The sequence below is a fragment of the Polyodon spathula genome, chromosome 2, assembly GCF_017654505.1.
Source record: "Polyodon spathula isolate WHYD16114869_AA chromosome 2, ASM1765450v1, whole genome shotgun sequence".
Taxonomy (NCBI): domain Eukaryota; kingdom Metazoa; phylum Chordata; class Actinopteri; order Acipenseriformes; family Polyodontidae; genus Polyodon; species Polyodon spathula.
The window spans coordinates 9,914,838-9,936,458 of record NC_054535.1 but is presented as its reverse complement, the minus strand read 5'-3'; the positions used below and the strand labels follow the sequence as shown (position 1 = coordinate 9,936,458).

The 21,621-nt window shown below is 38.1% G+C and overlaps 1 protein-coding gene across 3 annotated transcripts; it reads right to left on the bottom strand.

The window, feature by feature from the left end:
* Nucleotides 1-567: 567 nt before the first annotated feature.
* On the bottom strand, nucleotides 568-18,041 carry LOC121329925 (F-box/LRR-repeat protein 5-like). Of its 3 annotated transcripts, none has more exons than XM_041276013.1 (12): nucleotides 17,725-17,814; nucleotides 17,228-17,356; nucleotides 16,588-16,803; nucleotides 12,809-12,904; nucleotides 12,259-12,451; nucleotides 11,409-11,591; nucleotides 8,938-9,060; nucleotides 8,457-8,605; nucleotides 8,290-8,372; nucleotides 7,213-7,926; nucleotides 6,311-6,459; nucleotides 568-1,350 (listed from the first exon to the last, which is right to left on the bottom strand). In XM_041276013.1, the coding sequence occupies exons 2-12, from the start codon at nucleotides 17,291-17,293 to the stop codon at nucleotides 1,274-1,276; spliced, it is 2,049 nt and encodes a 682-aa protein (XP_041131947.1). In that variant the 5' UTR covers nucleotides 17,294-17,356; nucleotides 17,725-17,814; the 3' UTR covers nucleotides 568-1,273. The 3 variants fall into 3 exon arrangements, with proteins under 3 accessions (XP_041131947.1, XP_041131939.1, XP_041131929.1); XM_041276005.1 differs by having other exon boundaries at nucleotides 17,228-17,348; XM_041275995.1 differs by lacking the exon at nucleotides 17,228-17,356 and having other exon boundaries at nucleotides 17,725-18,041.
* Between the last annotated feature and the right edge of the window lie 3,580 nt (nucleotides 18,042-21,621).

The following is a 21,621-nucleotide window of genomic DNA, read 5'->3' as shown; positions in this document are numbered from 1 at the left end:
GTCATCAATATACGTTTCCACAAAGTGATGTATGGCACAAAAGCATTAGTATCATTCAAAAGAAAATGTTTCTCCCAACATCCCATGTACAGGTTTTGCATAACTTGGAGCAAAAGTTGCTCCCATAGCTGTGCCTCCAGTTTGTAAATATTATTTACCTTCACATGCAAAATAATTTGTACAAATTGACTATAAATCTGGATTAATCCAAGGGAGTTGCACCCCCCTGTCTGTGGTTTTCCAGAGTCAGGTATGTTGTGTGTATATATATATATATATATATATATATATATATATATATATATATATATATATATATATATATATATATATATATAAAACAACTTTGGCTTATATATAAACTAACTTTGATTAAACCAGGAAAATTTACTAAAACAGTAACTTTAAATATTATAGAACATTTTTTTTATTCTGGCCTGCCGTATACATGTATATATTTACCTTCAAACAGTTTTTGATACAAATTATATTTTATATAACGTTCATAATTTTAATTTCACTAAATGCCTGTGCTGGCCAGCAGTATATGTATGAAAATGAATTGTAGGGCATGTATTTAAAACCAAATTATAAAGCATTTGAACTATACATTTGCATGTAGGTTTTGACATTATTATTTGGGGTTCATCCTTTTCAAACGTTACCAGAAACACTGGAAATCATGAGTTTTACCTCAAAGATGGGTAAATGCATTTGATTTAAGCAAAACAGTTATTGTAAAAAAAAAGTTACATTAAAAAGGGGTTACTTTTAAAAACATGGGTAAAACATTCATAGTTAAGTATAGGTACTAATCTGCTTCGATTTTTTTCAAATGTTCTCAACGTACATGCAAGTTACAAAGCACTGAAAATATCATCCCATTGGAGACTACAGTTGTAAATAAAACAAAAACAGCAACAAAAAAAAAAAAAAAAAACTCTCAGGTCAACAAATTCTGCAGTTGAGTGTCGGTAGAAATTGTAATTATATAGCAAAAGGTCCCTTATTTTTCAACAACAGTAACAACCATGTTCAAAATATTAACACAGCAACCTTTACTTATATATAATTTTCCTTATCTAATTAAAGCAAATTGAGATGGTGAGACAACACATCTTTAACAAAATGGTATTTTCAGAACAAAAGCTATCCCAATCCCAATACGATACATTTGAAGGAATGAAAGACATCAAATGTTATTCCTAGTGTAAAGTGCATGTAGTAAAGCCTGTACAGCTACGAGAAGCATACAGAAAGGGTAGGGATGACGTCATTCCCCAGAACGACAGCAGGCTCTAAAACCACACTGCAGGTTCTGACATCCACTGGCAGTATCAGCATGGGGACCTGTGTAGAAAGATAAACAAGCAGAATACTGTTAGAATCTAATTATGGGCACTTAAGCGATTCTTAATTTGTTGTAGTCTGGATACATTTCCGTACAATGAACTGTAGATTAATTTATTTCAGAATATTCCTCTGCATCAGTCATACAATTCTCTAAAAATGAAAGAAAATGGAATTTAAGATTGAAAGGGGTGTATTTCAGACCTCAATGTACTTTCTTTTACCCTTTCTCCCAATTTGGAATGCCCAGTCGCTTTTGCCCTCATCACAGCAATGCCCCACACAGCTCTGGAGACCCAAAGGCTCAGTGGGCATCCTCCGATCCCATGACCAAGCTAGCTTCCTTTTTCACTCAGGCACTCAAGGGCAGATGTCGGCGAGCTATCGACCTCTGGAGAACAAAGGCCAGCCCTGCAGGTGTCTGCCTTTGTGCTCACCGGGCACCTGACCAGCAGGATTTGCTGTAGCACGATGACGAGAAACAGCTGGTTTTGCCTCCCTAACCCACGGGAACACCAGAGCCAATGCAACTCTCCCTTCGGGGTCCCCAGAGAAGACCAACCTACTTTGCACAACCAGAATGACCCACCCTGTACACCATGCTGCTGTGCTGCTACCAGGGGAGCCACTCGGGGACCCCTCTGCTGTAGTTGTTTTTAACAATTTACTTTTTTTGCACATCATTAGGGATGTTTACACCAGAAATGCAAATGATAAATTGTATAAAAAGAGTGGAGAGGCACACCAGATTAATTTACTAATCACACCAATAGAGCTTTCAGTATTATATAAAACAGCATTTCCAATAAACTGTTTCTGTAATGGGTTTCAATCAAAGTTATTGATCTGGAGGTCAGTCAGTCATAGTAACATAGGCAGGTGGTTAGCTGCCACATTCCATTTTTGGCCGATTGTACAAACTTTCTTAAAAAAACTGAAGCTCGAAAGAAAAGGTCCTTTTACAACAAAAAAGTGTTTATTAACATTGTACAATGGGTCTTGGCATTGTAATAGTGTAATCCCTTTAAAAACTGTCTGGCCTTGTGTTGTGCCATTTGATCTTGTTGGGAAGTTGACTTAACACAGACAAACAACCAGATTTAATGGAGGTGTGTTTAAAATACAGACGCGCGTAGTAACTGTAAAGGCTCATCCTATTTATCAAATTCCTAAACAGTAAGTTTAGAAAAGAAACTTACAATACATGCAGTCACACATGGTTTTCCCTTAGATTAGACTACAATTTGATGCTTTGTCTTTGTAAAGCTCTAACAAAGATTCTAATAGAACTGTGTAAAGGTGTCATTTGTACTCTGGGGATGCAGGAACACAAATCTTCTACTTGTGTGGCCATTCCAAGGTTAAAAGGGTTATAAACAAAAAAAAACAAAAAAACACACAAAAACAAACAGATAAAATAAATGCACACAGTATTATTAAACACCTATATAAGGTAACAGCAGTTAATACAATAGTGGAATTGTTCTACTCCACACTACAGTAAATTCCAACATATACTGTAAACAGATGTTTAGTTATAGCTGCATTTACCTTCTAAACATACCAAATCAAGCTTTTATATAAGGTACTCCAGGTTCGTGCTAATGGTCTTAAACCAGCCATTAATAGGGGCAGTTACAATTTGGTCATAGTATCGATATTGGGTTTCATCTTAGGTTAATGCAGTTGCCACCAAATCACTGTATTTGTGTCTACTTGTTAATGACTATATACACTGTTCTCTCGTTTCCGGGTGGCCCTTTATACCGCAGAGCAGGTTATAAGGTGGGTATGGTTGTCTTATCTATGGCTCCCAACTTTGGTGTTATAAAGGGAGAGCACTGCAGTTAACTGAATTACCTACAAAACCTGTGCACCTCAACCAGTTGTTTAGTTTAAAATTGAATTGAATAACAATTATGCTGCAGAATTGAAGTAATTAACCAGTTGTTTAAAGAAACAGCTACCACACCTACAGTTCCATAAAAAGGTAAGCCATCTACACTGAACAAAAATATAAACGCAACATGTAGTGTTGGTCCCATGTTTCAGGAGCTGAAATAAAAGATCCCAGAAATTTTCCATACACACAAAAAGCTTATTTCTCTCAAATTTTGTGCACAAATTTGTTTACATCCCTGTTAGTGAGCATTTCTCCTTTGCCAAGATAATCCATCCACCTGACAGGTGTGGCATATCAAGAAGCTGATTAAACAACATGATCATTACACAGGTGTACCTTGTGCTGGGGACAAAAAAAGGCCACTCTATAATGTGCAGTTTTGTCACACAACACAATGCCACAGATGTCTCAAGTTTTGAGGGAGCGTGCAATTGGCATGCTGACTGCAAGAATGTCCACCAGAGCTGTTGCCAGAGAATTGAATGTTCATTTCTCTACCATAAGCCGCCTCCAACGTCGTTTTAAAGAAGCTGGCAGTACATCCAACCGGCCTCACAACCGCAGACCACATGTAACCACGCCAGCCCAGGACATCCACATCCAGCTTCTTCACCTGCTGGATCGTCTGAGACCAGCCACCCGGACAGCTGATGAAACTGTGGGTTTGCACAACCCCCGAAGAATTTCTGCACAAACTGTCAGAAACCGTCTCAGGGAAGCTCATCTGCGTGCTCGTCGTCCTCACCAGGGACTTGACCTGACTGCAGTTCGGCGTCGTAACCGACTTCAGTGGGCAAATGCTCACCTTCGATGGCCACTGGCACACTGGAGAAGTGTGCTCTTCACCGATGAATCCTGATTTCAACTGTACCGGGCAGATGGCAGACAGCGTGTATGGCGTCATGTGGGCGAGCGGTTTGCTGATGTCAATGTTGTGAACAGAGTGCCCCATGGTGGCGGTGGGGTTATGATATGGGCAGACATAAGCTAAGGACAACGAACACAATTCGAATGCAGAGATACCGTGACGAGATACTGAGGCCCATTGTCATGCCATTCATCCATCGCCATTACCACGTTTCAGCATGATAATGCAAGGCCCCATGTCGCAAGGATCTGTACACAATTCTTGGAAGCTGAAAATGTCCCAATTCTTCCATGGCCTGCATACTCACCAGACATGTCACCCATTGAGCATGTTTGGGATGCTCTGGATCGACGTGTACGACAGTGTGTTCCAGTTCCTGCCAATATCCAGCAACTTCGCACAGCCACTGAAGAGGAGTGGGAAAACATTCCACAGGCCACAATCAACAGCCTGATCAACTCTATGCGAAGGAGATGTGTCGCGCTGCATGAGGCAAATGGTGGTCACACCAGATACTGATTGGTTTTCTGATCCATGCCCGTACCTTTTTTTTTTTTTTTTTTTTTTTTAAGGTATCTGTGACCAACAGATGCATATCTGTATTCCCAATCATGTGAAATCCATAGATTAGAGCCTAATGAATTTATTTCAATTGACTGATTTCCTTATATGAACTGTAACTGTAACTTTTAAAAAGTAAAATATTTGAAATTGTTGCATGTTGCGTTTATATTTTTGTTCAGCGTATGTTGTACTTTTATCCTCAGATGAACCGGCTACAATTCAATTTCTACTTTTCACTTTAAGGACAATTGAAATAGCAAAATTCACCAGTGTATTTCTTACCTGTATTTGCCGTTCTGTTCCTAAGCATTTGCTGTTAAAAAAATCACTGCTCTTTAAAAGGTTAGGCAAACAAATGTACTTAAAAAAAAAAAAAGTTACACAGCAATGTTTGTAATCAGGAACATGGCATTTACTGTGAACATTTGATAATACTATTGGCACTAGTTGCAAATATAGCTGTGTACCATTTCTTTTTTATCTGAAATGCCATTAAAAAGACTTTTAATGGAATGGAAGAGCATTTAATTTCATAGTATTTACCTTTCTGATAGCAGAATATGTCTTAAAATAGAAAGTATTCTGAACTTCACTGCTATTCAGGACTGTATTTAAGACATGTACTCTGTCAGCAATTGGTTAAGTGATACACTTTGTAATAATGTAAAGTTAACACAATGGGTGTGTTTTAATTATAATGTACAGTATGTTGTTATGTTTTGTGATGGTAATAAGGTAATCAATAAATCCTCCCTGGAGTTGTGCAGCACGCGGACAATATGAAGACCAAACTCAGTTTGCATTTATATTTAAAAATATAATGTATAATGTATAGTCTCTAACCGATTTAAAAAAAAAAGTCTAAACTCAGAACTGATCTCTTGAATTTGGAAAAAATGACATTCTTCCAAACAAAACAGTAAGGAATAAACAACTGCTGAACCAATTAAACACTTGAGTTGTTCATGCCGAATAAACATTCTTCAGCAGCAGAGTTGCAAAATTACCATAACAGTTCTAAAAAATAAAAAAAAGCATTATAATAATTCTATACACACTGTTTCATTGCACATTAAACACACATTTGTAGGGTCACTGTGTTTCTACTACTTTCTAGGAAGGTACAGAGAAGTGCATGTAGCATAAGCAGTATGAAATGTTTTAAAATGGAACCTGCTCAATAGGGTTACAATTACAACATATCAAGGATTGATTAGATAACTGAGATCATCAGTTAAACCAGATCAAGTTCAGTACGGGTTGCAGTGTACTAAACTAGCCCCAAAGAAAAGATCCACATTAAGCGGCTTAAGTCAGTCCTGTGAAGTTAAGAGACTATGCGAGTCTGGTTGCTCCAATGTATCCCCTTTTTCACAAATCTGTTTAATACGAGTTACACAGGTGTTCTTTATGTCCCTTATGCCTGTATAACATCAGCGCTGCAACTGAGACACATTTTCTAGTCCTGATGTTAGTCTGCTTAAAAGTGGACTGAAACTACTGGCACGCTGCAATTGACCCAGTAAAACTGGATAAATTTTTTTTAACAAATGCCCAGAGTGATGCGAAAATAGATAGTTTTTTAATCAATCTGTTTTAGAGTAATATAAATAACACTTTGTTACCGTTAATGTTGTCGCAATAATAGAACTGCTCATCATTTAGAGCGGGGCAAGCAGAGACCAACTCCTGTAGTCCAACTTCAGTAACGAACAGACAGCCCGAAAGATTGAGGTGTTCCAAACGAGGGAGATCGCCATACAAGGAGAGGGCCCTGAATGAAACCAAAGAAAAGCGAGCAATTAAAATACAAACCAACACAATTTCTTAGCAGGCTCTCACTTTGTATCAAGTTAACCTTTAACAAATGCTGGTGTTTTCATCTGTGTCTCAGTCACTTTGGGGAAAAAAAGCAAGATGGATAATATGTGTTGTAAAATTGACAACATTGACTATGGACAGTTGCAGGTATGGTTAAATCCCTGCTGGAAAACCTTGAAATGAACTTTAAACATTTGTTTTTCTCTGTCATCCCCACATGAGACATGGATTACACTGATCTCCCCGCATGCACACTTTCTTACTCAGGAAAATGTTCTCAATCACTTTCATGTGTCAACCCCACAGAAGATATTAAAGAAAATATGTTAAATTGAACAACTGGTGTTCATCGCTATGTCAAATACTTAGTTAACAATGCTCAAGGCCAAATGCATCAAATTCATAAACCATTAGTGATGGAGAAAGGGGTCTAGGGTTAAGTGCTGGGGGGCAGGACGACATGTTATCATTCCCACTGCAATCACTGCACATGGAGGAAAGGTTATGATATGATATTGGACTGTCAGCTAACATAGCAATACAATTATTTATTTTAGCAGCTGTCCAACCATGCCATATTCTATGGAAGTTGATTGTAAAAAGGCAACATTGCACAAAGCAGAGGCCACTTTGGGAAAGCAAGTTTCCCTGTGTATACTGGGCTTAAAGACTTTATAGCAGTGTATTATAGGCGCTGGGTCTTTACCTTAGCCCAAGATCTGTGATCTGATAACATCCAGACAAACTCAGAAATGTCAGAGCTCGTCTGGCTCCAGGCTGCTCTGTCCTTTTTTCACTCCCAGAACAAGCCATGTCCTTCTCCTCTGTCTGTCTAGTCCTTAACACTTTATTGCACAGCGCAGAGGATTCTGGGAGTGTTCCAATAGTCCTTAGTGCAGTTTCGGAACAGCAGAATGAATGGCCACACAATGCAGAAGAAAGAGAGGTAAACTGCTGTCTACAGGCACTAGTCCTTAAGCCAGGATTGTTCTTTCTGCAACAACAAGAGGTTAAGCTGGAAGTGTTACTTGCTGGTGGAGCCTCTACAAAACGAAGACCATCATTGCTTTTCTGCTTCCACTCAGCCGCATCCTCAATATCGACCAAGTCTGCTGGGTTTATCATCCAGACCCGTGAGGACCTGCTCACTGCACTTCCGGATTGGCCTCTGAAGATCAGTGTCTGACGACCACGCACACGGAGACTGCAGTCATTGCTGGGCTGCAGGCTGATCTGCTGGTGTCCTTTTAAGATCTTTGCACACTTGTTTTGACAGTTCTTTGAAATTTCTTCTTTGCTGTCTGTCGTTGTGAGATCTCCAAGAGCCTTGGACAGTTTCTGCAATGCCACATCTGTGATCTTCTCACAGCCAGACAGGTCCAGGTGTTCCAGCGCCTGGCAGCTCCCAACTGTCGACCAGCTATGAGAAAATCCAGAAGACAATCTATTATATATATATATATATATATATATATATATATATATATATATATGTGGGATTATTAGAAGTTACTTTTTAATTATTAAAACTTCTACACACCAACTGCTTCACATATAGCTGCACGTACAAGGAAGTAATAGGGTAATGATTTACCTGTCAAATGCCGAATCTTAACTTCAACAGTTTTATTACATGAACACAATTATGTCATTCATGTATGGCTGTGTACGTTTATATGATCACAACTGTCACTGAAATGCAGCTAATAAAACATAATTTATTCCAGTTACTAAAATAAAATCAATGACAGCTACATACATGAAAACAGAAAAAATGATTTACCTGTCAAAGGCGGAGTCAGTAATGTCTGTCTGGGTGAGATCTAAGTGTGTTAAGTTTGGACAAAGTTTAAGCATTTGCCGTATCTGAAATACAAAACAAATAAACCTCTTAGTATTTTATCAGTGCAATTCATTTTTTTTTTTCTTCTTTTGAATAGTAGTCCATACCATTTTGCTGGAGACAGCAGAGCTGTATGCTAGGATGAGAGATTTCACGGATGGTCCGACCACTGGAAGCAGATTTTTAATCATCCCATTAAGCAGGTGTTTTTCTCTCTGTGCAATGTTAATAGCTGGGGAATCTTCTGCAGCCTCCTCTGAAAAACAAACAGTCATTATACACCAACTTCCTGCGCTCACCTTTTAAAACAAAAGCAAATAAATGAAAATTAAAAGGACTACTAAATATATGTTGTTATTACTCACGGCACAATAATACATTTTATAATTAGCTTATTATACCATTATAGGTGTTCTTAACAATCATATTCCAGTAATAGTGTTTCTGCAATCTGAGTATTTTCATGTTTAATAAAGTCTTCAAAATATTTTACCTTCCTCCTAAAATACCTTTATTAATTTACTCATTACTTTCTCCTATATAAGCCAACAACAGATAAATTGCTACTGACTCCCAGCCTAGACTCACCAGATTCATCAATATCTGCATCTTCATCCCATTCCTGATGGGCTTTGCTCTCATCCTCTCGATTTTTCACCCAGTCTTCAGGCTCCAGGTCCAGCTCACCAGGTGGACGGCTATAATAATCACCTGGGCAAAAAAAAAAAAAAAATACATCACAAGCAAAGTTACAGCTTCTGTAAAAATGATTTTCTGATCAATAGCACATGTTTTTTTTTTTTTGTGTCTCTGCCCACTTTTGAGGTAGCGAGGTCAACTTCCTTACTTGAAACGCATTTCATTTTGGAGTGATTTTCAGGATCTAAAAATGCTATTTAGAATGTCAGTAGCCCTATGAATGCTTCTGTACAGATAGCAGGGAGGTCTTCTGTAGAATTCATGCAAAATAAGAACAACCGCTTTAGTATCTCTGTGTTGCTGGGGGCCTTAAAATTGAACAATTGTCCAATTCCTGATTTTTAAGTGCATGTTCCTCCTAAAGTAGAAGAGATCACTTTACATTTTTTTGTGGTGTGCTCTTAATTTAACTGACTTTCTGTATGCAGCTCTGCTATACCTACTTTATTGTCTGATGAGGATTTGAAGGACTTGTGGTAAAATAATTGACTTGGTAATCTGTCTCCTTCACAGTTTAATAAATGTACAAACATAAACAACACACACTTATGTTGTTTGGGGTTTGTAACAGGGAGAGATCTGTGCTGACTCTGCTGACGTGTTCACGGGCTGCAGGAAGAGGGCGGCAGTCGTCCAACAACCGCCTGTGAGTCATGGCAGTGACACGGGGAGGTGGGAAAGTGGGTGTGTAGACTTTCCCCCTCTCCGAATGGCTGAGAGGTGCGTCTTGGGAGATTGTTAGCCCTATAAATTAACGCTCCGTTGTTTCCTCAGGTCTGCCCACTTAGACGCACCGAGAGTGCGGAAGCTCTGATCCAGGACCGGGAATCAGGCGAAACAAAGAGAGTTTCACAGCGAGACAGAGAGAGCGGGGAACCCTTGGGCCGACCCCGGCGTATTGTAAAAGAGCAGGCTAGTTAGCCTACAGAGTAGGACGGTGATCCGGGTCGTGCGGGTAGCGGCGACCGGGATAACGCTGCCGAGTGCAGCACCTTTTATTTGTAGTTTTATTACTGTTTTATTTTCCATTGTTCTTTTCGCCTTCTGTTTTCATTATTATTTCTTTGAGCACCTGCGAGTGCACTTGCTGTTCACGTACCAGCTGTGGTATTTCCGTGGTGCTGTCTATCATCGTTGATAGGCAGCCCATGGTCAACAGTGCCCTCTGCCGGAAAAAGCAAGAACTGTTTGAAAATAAAACTGGGCACCTGTGTGGTGTTTTCAAGTACACCTGTCTGTCTCCTAGTCAGTGAATTACCCACACCCCTTCCACAGGGTTATATTGTACATTACTGGCAAATAGTTTGAGTTTAAACCAACAGAAACCATTAAATGTGTATAAATAAATTAATCCATAAAACTAAAATCATAAAATGTGTGAAATCTTTACATGCAAGTGGTTTCTCACAGGACTACAGAGGGACTGTTGACCTCTTCTTTGTTGCCATCTTTAATAATGGATTCTTGCAATCCTTCACAGTTTAGTAATTATCTGTCCAGGTGGGGCACCACTACTATATAAAAGACTAATTAGTTGACAAGTCACAATCCATCACAAGAATCATTCAAAAATGTGTCATAAAACTGATATCTGTGTCTGCCCATACAATTAAGTCTGACTTCAAGAACATTGTGTCACACGCAGTTGTGCCTCCAATTCAGATATCTGATAATTGTATGAAATACCTTTTTCTACACCACTTGAAAATACAGATGGAGACAGATTACCAAGTCCCTTTTTGTGGGGTCATTAAATCAAACAGTAAAGTAGACAGACAGTAGCAGAGCTGCACACAAAAAGGCAGTTAAATTAAGAGCACAACTAAGCAATTTGAAAGTTATGTCTCTTCTACTTTACAAGCAATGTGCACTTAAAAATCACTCAGGAATTTGACAATTGGACAATTTTAAGGCCCCCAGCAACACAGAAATACTAAAGCGGTTGTTCTTATTTTGCATGAATTCTACAGAAGGCCTTCCTGCTATCTGTACAGAAGCATTCATAGTGCTACTGACATTCTAAATAGCATTTTTGGATCCTCAAAATCACTCCAAAATTAGACGCGTTTCAAGTATGACTACCCCCCCTACAAAAGGGGTATAAGTCAGCAATCTTCATCATTGAGCTTAAACATTTGGCCTGGTTTCATAACTGACCTGTATCTTCCAACACAAAATAAGCAAAATCAAAATCTTGAGGTGGGAAGCTCTGGTTCAGTTGATATGGAATGACCCAACTACATATTGCATTAACCAGTGTTTAGATTTAAAAGACTACACTATGAAGACCATATTTTATATTTAATTAGAGCAACTGCATCTTCCAAAAACCCATAAACAAACACACAGTTGATCTTTACCTCTAGCCCAGCGAACAGGATGGAGATGCTTCCACAGAGATCCAGTTTTAGCGAGTACTGACCAATCTGTACAGACCTGGCTACAGCGACACAGCTCCACTGGGCTGAGATATCTGAACACCTTCAGAATCATCTCAGGAGGAAGGTGGGAAATAGAAACAGATTTTGTGTCCTTCTCAAAGCCTGCAAAACAGAAATCCCACTGAAATATGATACAGTACACAGCAATACGCTACACAGAATGAAGGACCCCTTTTGAAAGTAAACACTACATCGTTTTGGAGTAATTCACAATCAGAATGAGACACCATGGGTCAGTTTTATTTATTTTTTTAACACCAAATGCAATTAGCACCAAGATATAAGATAAATAACAGTCTACTGTGGAATACTTTTGGGTCTTGAAATGTACCTTTTGTGTTGTTTGTTACTAGTTTTGTAAGTTATTTTACTTTGTAAATTGCATTGTGGTGTAAACACCTTGAATAATCTGGCCCCATATGTCATGCATTGTAAATAATTAAACTTGGCAACATTATTTTCTCGTCCCATATCTAGGCCATGTAGGGGACAGAAAACATTAACAAATATTTATATGCACGTAACCCATTTGATTGTAACCAAGCAGTTGATTGATGGAGTGTGATTTCAAAACTGTTCTTACATATTTAAAAGGAAGACACACCCTTGTTTTGCAGCTTTGCAAAACCACAAAGCATAGAATTAGTTCTAGCATGAAAGGAGGTGACAGTGTGCACTAGAGAAATATATAATAAAAAATTCAGACTAAGTCTGCTTTAAACACAATTCACCAATATATCCTGACAAGTGTCACCACCAAACTGCTTACCTTCATCCACTTTCTCATCCGCAGAGTACTTGAAGGCTTTGTGAAGTTCCTCAGCTTGATTCCACAGGCTTAGCCCCTTTAACAGCTCCACTGTGTCCCTGCGCCTCTGTGAACTATGCTGAGCAATCACCTTCTTCTTGATATCCTTCAGCTCTTCATAGGTAAAATACTCCATCAGCATCGGCTGGAACACCTTGCATTACAAATATATATATCATGTTTAAATATATTATTCTTAAATGACACCATGCAATGTTAGAACATGTTTTCTTTAAAACTGGAGTCACTCTCTTTTAATGAAATAAAATGTAAGTTGTTATTCTATAAACCCACTAACCCCGCACTACCTTTTTAATGTTCCCCAAACATTTCTGTAACAAAGTGCATCTCCACAACTAGTACTTTAACCAGCTATTCTAAGACTTGAAATTGTGTATTATGCATCACTATGACGCACACACAATCGGGCAGTTGTGAAATGTATCTTGGCAAAATAATTTAAATGACAAGAACAAATGATGAAATGGCAATTCCGATATTACACACAAACCTCTTCCTCCTCTCTCATATGAGGCAGAAAATCCTGAGTAAACGCTTCCAGCCTCTCCTTCAACTGCTGTGCATAGTTAAGCTGTTCATACTCATTCTAAAAAAGAAAAATAAACAGCACCCAATGATACACTGGAAGGGAATACAGATCCTTGAATGCATCTGATTATCTAGTGGGGAATAAAAACTAACGTTAAGGCATTAATGTGCCAGAAAATGCTCTGTCTGACCTATTACTGAATACCCTTTTCACCAGTTGTCAAATCTGAAAAGTAAATATAAAAAGTTAAGCAAATATTTAACTTTGTGTATACATTAGTGTGGTTAAAATACAAAGGTACAGTTACATTTGCACATGTTTTTATGTATAATTAGACACATTCACCACCAGATATTGACACTCTCAAAAACAAGAATGTCAGTGACATAACATCATTGCCATGACTGTAAATAACACATTAGATGTATCAGTAACATGTTCAAGAGAATTACCATAACATTGTGTATTGGACTGGACAATACTGGACTTCTGTATTGAATAACTTGTGCTAAACAATGCCCTTGGCAAGTTTCATTGCAAATGTTTCACTGTTATGTGTTCATTCTACAAACAGCCTACTGTACCTGCACAATAATTTACTGTACAGCAGCAACACCACCACATTTTACTCTGTTTAGTCGCTTTGGTTAATGTGTTTAGCAAGACCGTTTAACCTTTTGAAAACTTCCACCTAATTATCACCATATAAACAGTTTTGGTTAGATTACATCACATAGCAGCTAATTTCTGATTTATACTGTAGATGTAAAATGCTAGATTCTGGATAGATGTTTCCATGGACACAGTGAATGGACCAATGAGTTTTGAGCTTACAAGCGATATTGGTGATGAAGGCCAAACTGTACAATCATACACCCAACAGCATACTTTTATTTTATTTATTTTTTTAAAAAACAACCCACGTTTTCTATGTAAGGTCGTCTTTTTTACTCAAAGTGTACAAAATACAGTGAGTATACGTTATAGCCTTGTAAAATGCCTTATGCATCGACTTACAAGATCGATCTGAAACCTAGCACGTACAATTAATTTGGGAAAAGATATTCGCATTGCACAATTAATTAATGTGACTGTTGATTATTAAATGTTTAGGTGCTTCGTTTTGCTGATTCGGTCTTTATTAAACTAACAATATCACTATATGAGCTACAAGGTGTACCGGTCACATCTTTTGCTGCATAATCACAAAATGCTTATACAGATAAAAAGTACACCGACACTCACAAACACACATGTACAAATACGCACAAACACATACTGTGATTGTGTACCTATGTTTAAATAGGCAAGGTACTAAAGCCGATTAAAGACAGAAGTTCTTTATTTTAGAAGACTATCTAAATTCCCTTTTTAAGAAGTTCAAGTCAAATGGAAAATTATGTACAGTATGAATCTCTTCTTCCTCTTCCTCCACAGTCTACAGCACGTCAAAAAACAAACAAAAAAAGACAAAGCACTGGTGTGTCCAGGCCCTTTAGGGTGCTAAAAGGCATGGTGCAAACACAGATACACGCTATAAAAATGTAGGCAATACAGAATGAACTCTGCATTCGCTTTCACTTTGAAACGTTTTACTCCTACGCACGCACCAGCTGTACAATTGGCCCATCAATCTGAATGCCTCTCATGGCGACAAGTTCTGGCAAAATTGAGCTACAACAGTATAACACTGAAAGTCTTAAATAAAGTGTATACAATCTACGTTAATAACTTTTACACCTGTCCAGGGTCCTACATAAACATTAATGTGATTTCTACAGTAAGTAGTTGTACTTTAATTGAATACAAATTTAAGCTAGTTAGCCGTGTACTGCAATGTTTTGCAGCAGACTGCAAGCACCAGCCAAAAAGGGAAGCTGCTCCAGATTTCCTTTGGTAGCTCATGCTAATCTCCTGAAAAAGTGGTAAGTTAGTTTGTGCTAATCTGCACTAATAAAAAAGCATTTGTGTATACAAATGTAATTTGTAGATCAAAATGATTTCCCGTTTCAACATTACCCTTTTCAATTTGAAGTAGTTTCCATGAGTTTCCATTTCATATACCAATAACTTGATATTTATGTACTTTTACTTTCAAGCTACACTGCTTAAGTAAATACCAATACATAATTTATTATTTGTACTTATTTTATTTGTATTAATTTTAATAACGCAACAGAATTGAACTGAACTGAAAAAAGAATATTAAAAAACGAATAATAATACTTGTATAAAATTGCATTCACGTTGTTTACAGAAAATGCAACAGAAACTATCTGAAAACTGTAAAATTAACGGTGTTCGAAATTGCAAGCGCATTTTTAAAAAATGTATTATTTATGTAATTATTTATTTATTCTCGGACTCTGTAGTTAATGAGAAACGGTGACATGTTAAAGTATGTGTACTTAGAATCTAGGAAGACTAAAAATAAACCTACGGACTGGTGGTTCCAGTAATATTTTTAGAAACTCAAAACTAGAATACATGAAAACATAGAGTGCAAAACACAGCTTACATTACCTTTTTTGTACTTAAAATTACTACCAATAAATAGTGCTTCTTATCTTATGTCTTTAATTTAGAAATTGCTTCACATTTTTCTCTTCTGGCTCACTTGGTATTATGGTATTTATATAATGTGACACTGATTGTTTTTGTGCCTGAAATATGTCTCTGTTTCACTGGTGTCTGACTGTCTTTCACCACTTTTTTCAATGTAATAAATTATTGCAAAGCCAAACAGTTTACTTATATGTGGACTTTACTTACTTTGAAAATGACTGTATGCTAAGACAAGCTTCTGGTTTTAGAATTCTAATAAATACATTATTTTGTAATTACTTTTCATAGACACATATAACTTGCTCTTTTACATCTCTTTAAATATGGACCCCATACCCTCCAGCACTTTATAGAACTCTGGACAACCACAAAGTTCCAATGTTACTGTTCCAGTGTCCAAGGCCTCTGTGATTTCTTGTTTGTCACAACGTTTAACACATTGGCAAGGCTTAATCAGACATGGCCCACCAACGACCTGGCATCTGACCACACATGAATTCACATACATTGCAGGCATGTCGATTTTAATTAGCCTGCATTTCTATTTTTTACGTTAATTTCAATAAATTATTTATTTTTTTAACAAGTTAGTATTAATTCACCTGCTTCTAAGTAAGCCTAACCATGCAAAATTAAAAATCTAATGTTGATCTGGAAGGAGAAAATAGTAGAAATAGATAATATTTAATACCTTATCCGCAAGCCTCCCAACTATAGGCCTACATTAGCAAAATAGAAATATATTTACATATTTTGCTTGTTAACTTTTCAACACAACAATATGTAAATAATTTGTTACAGATAACAGAGAATTATCTAAACTGATTAATTATTGTCTATGGTCAGAATCAAACCATGTTGCCTTATATTTTTAGATGTGTTATTTCCCTGAGGGAGGACATCAAAAACTAACAAATCTGTAATCTAAAAAACACTCAATTAGCCTTTATTTTTATTGGATCAGTGTGTGAGTGTTTTGTGTATTATAAATATATAATATATATATTATATCTATATATATTATATATATATATATATATGATATATATATGTATATGTGTAATATACACTCTATGACATATATAGGAGGAGGAATGTCTTAGAAAACATGATCACAATAAGAAAATTGTTTACTGGCAGGAGAGGCAGTTTGAAAAGTAAATGTGTAATCTCACCTTAACATTCTTGAGTCCCTTTTCAAAGAGACTGAGCATTTCGGAGAGCTTGTTGTCAGAATGCACGTTATAAATAGTTCTGCTGCGCTGCTGCAGCAACCCAATAATATATTCGTTTTCAATTTGCTCGTGCATCTTGAATTCCTTGAATGTGGCACACAGAGACCGCAGAAATGATCGGAAGTCATTGTTGTTTGAAAAGTTGGTCTTCGACAGCTGCAGTACAGGAAAACAGTGGCCGTGTCACCATAACATGGCATGTACTCATTGACACAGGGGCTGTGTCAGTATATAAACACCTATTCTCACTGACAGCCTGTCAGTACATAAATGCCTGTACTAATTGACACATTTGCTGTGTCACTATATAAAATTACCTACCTTTTCCAGTTGACACAGTTGTTATTCAGTTAAAAATATTGAAACCGTGTAAACCAATGAGATCTACAACATAGTAAAAGGTGCTTTCTTCACTGTTAACAATGTTGAATGCGCTGCTCTTATACTCATTACGGTACATTTGAATGCACTGCGCAGTCAGCTTATCCGTCCCAGGGAAGAAAAAGAAAATAAACTGGTAATAACTCTTACTTTAATATAAAGACATTTATAATCATGACAGTGTAAAATCCCAACTCACGGGTGCCACAGATGTTTTTTTCCCCTTCTTTTTCGTACATCCCTGATCCCCGGTTCTAACGTCCATGCGCTATATACGATGTGTAATTTATTTGGAATTACAGCGCTGTTGAGCTTTAGTTCTTTGATACTAAAAAAAGGAACCTTTACACTTTGGAAATTACAGAAATGTCCAGCTTTCACAGAATGGAAGCATCTAATGATATATTACAACTAGAGAGGCTCTGTCATATGCTACCGTGACTTTAAAAAATGCTGCAATATTTGTTCCCATTAGGTATTAATAATTATCACTGAAGGTATGGGTTGTGGGTTTATAACAAATCTAAGTCCCACATATACCAAAACAGTTTTCTACTTCAGTATTCTAGCGATCTTCAGCTCTTAATAAATAAATAATCAGATACGTAGTGGACCAAAGACGTAAACAAACATTTGTCTAGTGGATTTTTCGTTTTTTAACCTAGTTAAATAAATTAGTCAACAATGAGAGCTCACCTTCTCACAGTAAAGACCGACCAGCTGTTTCATCCGCCAGTGTGGGCCTGTGAACACGTCAACTTCTTCGGGAAAAGGAGACATTTTCACTCCTCCATGGAGACAGCACTACGTACTAGTATCTTACAGAGAGCTGCTTTGGGATTTCCGCGATAGGTGAAGCTCGACTGGAAGGAGCAATATTTTCTCCACTGTCATGTGATCGGCTGGTAAACAAGGTTACGTGACACATTGTGCATACGCATTTTGAATATTAGCCCAATAAAAGATGAATTTATAAAGCAGACATTATTTAAATAACTCATGAGTCTCAAAGTATTGTTTAAAGTAAGGTTAAGCCATTTTGCACGCTGTTGATCATTTAAATAAAAAACGTAGGCACACCCTAGGACCTCTTAAACCTAGTAGTTTAGCTGATAGCGTTTTCGAAATTTGCATTTTTATAGTTGTTTGCCAAATTAAAAATACGTTTTTTACAGTTTCATTTAATTGGTTGTGCAATTTGACGCTGCGCCTATGAAAGTCGGTTCGTGCGGGTACATCTGAGAACGTCTTATGGACCTTCACAAACTGTTAATATACCGGTATCAGTCCGTACTGCGTGTCACACTGCTCATGTGGAGACACTCAATTGTGATGACATTTTGGTCTCATACTTTAGCATAAACTATTGAGATTATCAGAATTTGGCGGTTGAAAACCTTGCTATTCTGTATGTGGATGCAGACACTAAGTAGTGTCCCGGAAAATTCACTGTATTAAAAAAAAAAATAATAACGAACGACAATAAATAAATAAATAAATAAATAAAACTATTTCACGGAGTGTCACGAAACTCCCTTTTTAATTACAACCCCCCCCCCCCCCCCGACAACACACACAAACACAAAATTCACCAGAAAACACATATTCTATTTACATCATATTCTACTGATGAGTTGCCTAAAATGTAGTTCTTCAAAAGCATCACCCAAAAACCAAGACTGAAACATTTTAACATGTATTCTGAGTCAGCTCTTTAAAATGTACAGTGGAACATTGGAACTCAAGTCGGTAGTGAATCTATCTTTAAAAAATGCAACACTTTGCTGGAAACAAGTCGTCTGTGTTGGCGGCAAAAAAAGAAGTAATAACCGGAAACAAAATAATAATAATAAAAAAATAAAAAAAAAAACAACCTTGAATGACAAATTCAGCAACAGTTTCGAGTTTTGCAAACATTTAAAACTTGTGTTAACACATTAATTTAAATGGCTGTGTGCTTCCCATAGCTTATTTTGCTGCTTCTAATGCCAAAATATCAAACCACTCAGTCTGGACCACTCAGCACTGTGACATCACAGAGGTCTGGATCACTCCATGCCGCTGTTATATTTTGATTTCATTCATTTTCTTTATGGCTAATTATTGTTTCGTTTTCTCATACTGCTGTTTCAGGTGGGGTAATTCAAGGCCGGCGTCAGGCATGTGACTGCATCAGGACCCAGCCTCTGCTGGGCAGGGGCGGGTTTGTCAATTTTGTGGCCCCAATCAAATCTCAGTTTAGGGGCCCCTCTTCCTCTACCTGTCATGACCATTTTAGCGTTACCACACACGCCAGTGTCTGTCACAATCCTATGTCATTTTAAGGGTGGGCTACAGTACCGAGAGTGCACTTGAACTAAGGTGTTCTGTTGCAAGTTAAAATAGGAGAGTGAAGGACATTTTCTTAGCTTCTAGTAGCTCTTGCTGCAATCAGAATCTAACCATCCTGGCTTTGGCTTCTGCAAAAGCTTTGATATTCAAGGATCTCCATACTCTCTGCTCAGTAGAGATCATTGCTAAAGCATTCAGTCTTTCCTGGGACATGGTTGACCGCAAGCATGTTTTAATCAGCTTCAAGAGGAGAAACTCTCACCTGAAGCGACAGTGACGGGCAAAGTCAAGAGTAATTGCAGGGCAATGCTTAAATTGCCATACAGCTCCAACAGATTCTCCTTGTAGATGTAATCCAGCATTTCTGCTGGAGAAGAAATGTTACCTGGAAAAACAATGACAGCTGCCCTAACTTCAAGGATCAAGTCCTGGCTGTCAATGTCCCCTAGTATCTGCTCCAGGTTCCTGCATGACTCCTCCAGTGTGTCTTCCTGAATGGCTTTCTTCATGTCATCTGCTGAATATAAAAATCCAAACAAAGAAAAACAACTGGTCCACCTGTGTGAACCTCTCACTGACACTATTCAGTGCTGTATCAGCCAGGGGAAGGAAAAAAAAATTGCTTAAAGCGTAGTTCTGGTGTGAATTGAGTTTCCTTTGTGCCATCATAGAGGAACTGGTGAGTTGCTCTTCTCTGTCTCTCCACTGGGAATGTCATGTCTATCTGTATTTTCTCAGCTATTTCTCTTGCATCTATCTGGGCTGAGGCAAGTCCACCATCCCTGTATTCCTGGAGAAACTGTTTAACACCATCAGTCTCCCTCTTCAGTGTCTCAGTCGACACACTGGGGCTTTGCAGGAGTTTGCTGACGCAGTTTACCTGATACAACACATTGTACCAGATCACAACACAAAGAATGAACCGCCATGTCAGCTCCTTACACAGGCTCTGTGATGAAGGCAACATCTCCCCATCCTTCTTCTCTGTTGCGTGTTCATTGAGTGCAGTTAAAGCCTCCACAGATGACTCACAGTTCACAATGGTAGCACCAGGGACAACTGTTCTGTGTTGCTGATGTCTGGGGTGAAGTCCATTATGACTGAAAAGTATTTGGCCTCTTTCACTTTCTGCACAATTGCATCACATGTTTTCTGTCCAACGAATACAATTAGCTCATTTTGGATGGTGTTACTCAAGCAATGATCCTTCTAAGGTGTCCGCTCATTATGGGATCAAACTGTGCCATCAGCTCTATCTGTCCAAGAAAGTTGACATTATGAGGCTCAAAAGGTTTCTCTGAGTGTCCTCTTAACACCTGGTTTTGTTCTGCTAAATGGCAAACAATAGCAATAATTCAGCTTAACAGCCCTCCAGTGCTGTACTTCCAGAGCCTGTAATTCCTGACTGGCACTACCAATGGTTTTGTCAAATTTCAGCCTTTCATCTAATTCACGCCAGCTCTGCATACTGGCTCGATGCGATTTGCCATTTTCGTGCTCTTTCAAGTGGCTATGAAGATTTATCCACGAACGAAATCCACTGCTGCTAAGAGCATATCTGGTCCATCTTTCAAACAGCTTGCAGCAGAAACAAAATACAGAATCACTGCTCACTGAGTAAACTAACCATTTACGATGTATTTTCTCTCCGTTTTTCATTTTCTTTTGGTAATTCTTTCAGTAAAACGACGTGGGACTTTGTCATCGTTTTATGGGAAGTCAAAATCCTTAACTTGAACTGGCCCCCTTTTGATCAGCTGACATTTGTCTTGGTCGGTAAGCTTGTCCGGGCAAAGCGCCGGGTCGTCCCGAGAGAATGGCAGTTTCACTCACCACCGGGTCATCATTCGATAGTTGTTGAGTGGATTCGGGCGAGGCGTCGGCAAGTTCCACAGCAGGTGGAGCTGCTGCTTCTGAACGAGTCGCTGTAACGTTATCTGGTAGGTCTGTGCTAACAGGGCTGCTGCAACAAGCTGAGGTGGCGGCAATATCATGAGGAGGACGAACATTTTCCACCTCATAGGATGAATGCTTTGCAGGGAAACTAGTGAGCATCGGAAAACTTTCTTGTCGAGTTTTCGATTCTTTTATCATCTTAGTTTTTGAGATCCGCTGGGATACTTGCACATCATTTTGCTAGCTTTCACTGACTGAAGCTGGCATAGTTACGGTAGCTCAAATGTGTCATGACGCGCGCTGAATGAAATTACCTTTGTAAATAGATAGACTTGCAGACGGGGGGGTGTGGTTTATGAAATCAAA